Below are 3828 nucleotides of genomic sequence, written 5' to 3'. Positions count from 1 at the left end.
CCTCCGAGTATCGGAACCTGCCGCGGGCCGAGTGTCAGCAGGTCGGCCTCTGCCTCATTAGACCCAGGGCCCCTCATTAAACCAGGCCTCTCATTAGACAGCCACTCCCCTTGGGAAACGCCCGCTCCAGCTCTCCCCCATTTCCGGGCTATGGAGCATCCCAGCGCCAGGCCGCGCTGCACGGCTGGGGCAGGTAGGGACCACTCGGCTCCTCCCTCTGGGAGCCCCGCGGGTCCATGGTGCAGGCGCTGGGGCCCTTCCCCATGCAATGTTCACAGCCCCTCCGTCCATAGAGAGGAGTCTCCCCCGGGCCCAGCCCCCAGCCCCCTGCCCCACCTGTCGACGAGGCTGTAGAGCAGCTCCTTGCCGGCACAGCTCTCGCAGATGAGCACGAGGTAGCGGGGCGTGATGTAGGCCTCGTGCAGGGCCATGATGCGCTGGTGTCGCAGCGCCTTGAGCACCTCGTACTCCTGCAGCACGCTCTGCTTCCGCTCCGCCTCGTACGGCACGATCTTGGCCACAAACCGCTTCCCCGTCGCGTTCTCCTTGCACTCCCGGATCACCCCGAACCGGCCCCTGCCGGCCATGGCACCGCTCAGCACCGCTGCCCGGCACCCGCATCACCCCCTTCCCTGCCCCTTCCTCCTGCTTTGGGGGCCCGCTCCTGTGGTCTCGGCATGGCTGTGGGCAGAGCCCCAGGATCGGGGCCCCACAGGATGGGACGTTTCCAGCCACGGCCCAACCCCGCTCCCAGATCGCCGGGACAGGGCAGAGGGGACAGGACAAGACCAGGCTTCGGCTCTGGCACTGGGCTGCTGGCAACCAACATGGCGTGCCCAGGGCTGGGGCCGGACCCGCTCCCGCGGCCTCCTCACCTGGCCTTCTCATCCAGGAAGGTGTAGGGCTTCTGCGGCACCCCCTGGTGCAGCCCCGAGCTGTCCTTGGCCGCGGGGGCCTCTCGCCCCACAGGGCTGATGCGGCTGGGCGCAGGGGCCGCGGGCACGTCCTCGGTGGGCGGCGGTGCGGGCGGCAGGGAGACGAAGGAGGTGACCATGAACTTGGGGGCCGCTGACGGGGCCACCTTCCGCACTGGTGCCGCGTTGGCAGAGGGGGCCGCCGGCGCAATGGGGGAGAACTTGGAGGCTGGCTGGGCCGGTGGGGGGGGCGAGACCCTGGCCCCTAGGGCAGTTGCGGGGGCTGGGGAGACCCCGGCATCTGGGGTGGCTGCAGGGGCAGGCGAGACCCGGGCTGGTGTGGCCGCATGTGCCGGCAAGACCCGGGCATCTGGGACAGCTGTGGGCACTGGTGAGCCCCGGGCATGTGGGACAGCCATAGGCGCTGGTGAGACCTGGGCTGGCACAGCTGTGGGCACTGGTGAGCCCCGGGCATGTGGGACAGCCATAGGCGCTGGTGAGACCTGGACTGTCGCAGCCGTGGGCGCTGGTGAGACCTGGGCTGGCACAGCTGTGGGCACTGGTGAGACCCGGGCATGTGGGACAGCCATAGGCGCTGGTGAGACCTGGACTGTCGCAGCCGTGGGCGCTGGTGAGACCTGGGCTGGCACAGCTGTGGGCACTGGTGAGACCCGGGCATGTGGGACAGCCATAGGCGCTGGTGAGACCTGGACTGTCGCAGCCGTGGGCGCTGGTGAGACCTGGGCTGGCACAGCTGTGGGCACTGGTGAGACCCGGGCATGTGGGACAGCCATAGGCGCTGGTGAGACCTGGACTGTCGCAGCCGTGGGCGCTGGTGAGACCTGGGCTGGCACAGCTGTGGGCACTGGTGAGACCCGGGCATGTGGGACAGCCGTGGGCGCTGGTGAGACTGGTCCATCGGGGGCGGCTGCAGCCGGAACAGGGGGTGCAGTCCTGGCCGGCGTCAGCGCTGGCTCCGGCGGGGCCGACTCCGTGATGGCCGGAGCGGGACTGCCCGGGGGAGGCTCAGGCACCGCCTCGTCCTCAGCAGCGCCGGGCCCAACCGCCTGGTGCGCGTGGGGTGGGGTAGCCGGTGCAGCCCCAGCGCTCTGGTCCCGAGGCGTCTGGGTGGACCGGGAGGCAGCCTCTCTCTCAGGGGTGGCAGCCACCGGCTTCCTGGCACCGGGGGGCTCTGGAGGGAGGGAGGGAGCGGAGGGTCAGGGCGCCCGGCCAGCGCCTGGTTCTGCATCCCCGCGCCCAGAGCCCGGCTCACCTGTGCCCTCCACCACGACCTTCTCGGAGGGGCTGCTGTAGGGGCCCTGCCCGGCCTTGTTGATGCAGGCGACGCGGAAGCGCACGGTGGTGCCAGGCGGCAGCTCCGTCACGTTGAAGTAGCAGTCGGCGATGCCCGAGCTGATGATCTTCCACTCGTGCTCCCCTGGGGCGGGTGCAGGGGCAGAGTCAGGGCGGGGGCAGCCACCCCGGCACCCCCCAAAGCCCCCTGTCCTAGAGCCTGCAAAGCTGCAGGTGCAAGCCCAGGCCCAGGGCAGGTGGCATCCCGGGGAGCTCTCAATGCCCGCGCATGCCGGGGCCAGAGCCAGAGCCAGAGCCAGAGCAGGCAGGGAGCACGTACCGTTGGCCTTGCGCTCCAGCGTGTAGGTGCAGGGGGCCTGGCTGTCCGAGGGCTTCCACAGCACCAGCACCGTGTTCTTGTACTTCTGCGGGATCTCGGGGGTGCCTGGCTTCCCGGGGAGCCCTGCGGGGCAGGGACGGGGCAGGTGGGAAGGGGCCAGGCTGGCACCAGCACGGCTCCGACACCTGGAGACCCCCCAGGACCCTCGGTGCCCCCAGACACCCGCCCGTGCCCTTACGTGCCACTGCCAGGGTGCAGGAGCTGGCAGCAGAGCCCAGGGCGTTGGCGGCGACGCACTCGTACAGCCCCGCATCCCGCCGGCCGGCCTTGGCGATGGTCAGCAGCTGGCGCCCGTCCTTGCATGACACCACGGTCGCCCCGTCCGTCGGCTCCAGCGGCCGCTTGTCTGTGGGGAGGGATCGGCCAGAGAGGCAGGGCTCGTGGCACTGGTCTTGGGCTGCTCGCAGGCTCCCTGCCCCTCCCTGGACCCCCAGCTGCACCCCAAGTGCCTCCGTGGCCCATTCATGGTGGGCTGTGGCCCAGGTGCAGCATCCCCCCAGCAGCCCACACCTTTCATCCAGATGATGCGGGGAGTGGGGCTGGCGGCTGGTAGGCAGCAGAGAGTCACCGGGTCGCCCTCCAGCAGCACCTGGTCCTTCAGCTTGATGTGAAACACGGGGGGGAAGTCTGGGGAGCAGGGGGCAGGGGGTGAGTGGGGGTCCCCAGCCCCCCCATGGGCCAGCTTGCCTCTTCCCATCCAGCTGCAGGGACAAGGGCCCCCGTCCGCCCTGCCCCGTCCCTCATGCACCTGACTCGCTGGGCAGGTAGGGGCGGCCCGGCGCGGCACCGTCCTCGCGCAGGACGCTGGCCGGCAGGTTGGGCTGCGAGGCCACCTTGTCCTTCTTGGGCCGCGACAGGCCCCAGCGGTCCCAGCGCGAGCGCCCGGGGGCTGCAGACACGCACATGGCTCAGACCGTCCCCAGCAACACCGCGGACCCGGGGTGCCGCAGCTGGGGGGCTACGGACCCCTGGACGCAGGGACCATCTGGCTCCAACGCGGGCACTCACCTTTAGCAGAGATGTCGGAGCGGGCGCTGGCCTCGGAGCCGAGGGACTCGGACGAGGGGGGCGCAACAGCGGCCTGGACCACCAGCTGGTCCTGGGGGACGCCCACCTGGCGCAGGCTCTGCCCCTCCGAGTTGGCGCGGCGCAGCCGGGACAGCAAGGGCGTGCGCTTCTCGGGTGCCTCGGCCCCCTCCGCCTCCCGCCGGTCCTCGGCCT

At 70.9% G+C, this 3828-nt stretch overlaps 1 protein-coding gene across 1 annotated transcript in view; it reads right to left on the bottom strand.

Moving 5' to 3' along the window:
- Positions 1-3828, bottom strand: part of LOC102371770 (striated muscle-specific serine/threonine-protein kinase) — a 21450-nt gene that overhangs the window by 5814 nt on the left and 11808 nt on the right. Inside the window, 9 exon segments of the mRNA XM_025191523.1 lie at positions 337-576; positions 876-1348; positions 1418-2106; positions 2188-2352; positions 2548-2670; positions 2786-2953; positions 3118-3234; positions 3356-3496; positions 3616-3826. Coding sequence (XP_025047308.1) covers positions 337-576; positions 876-1348; positions 1418-2106; positions 2188-2352; positions 2548-2670; positions 2786-2953; positions 3118-3234; positions 3356-3496; positions 3616-3826 — 2327 coding nt within the window.

The sequence above is a fragment of the Alligator sinensis genome, unplaced genomic scaffold, assembly GCF_000455745.1.
Source record: "Alligator sinensis unplaced genomic scaffold, ASM45574v1 scaffold673_1, whole genome shotgun sequence".
Taxonomy (NCBI): domain Eukaryota; kingdom Metazoa; phylum Chordata; order Crocodylia; family Alligatoridae; genus Alligator; species Alligator sinensis.
This window is presented reverse-complemented; position numbering and strand designations above follow the sequence as displayed.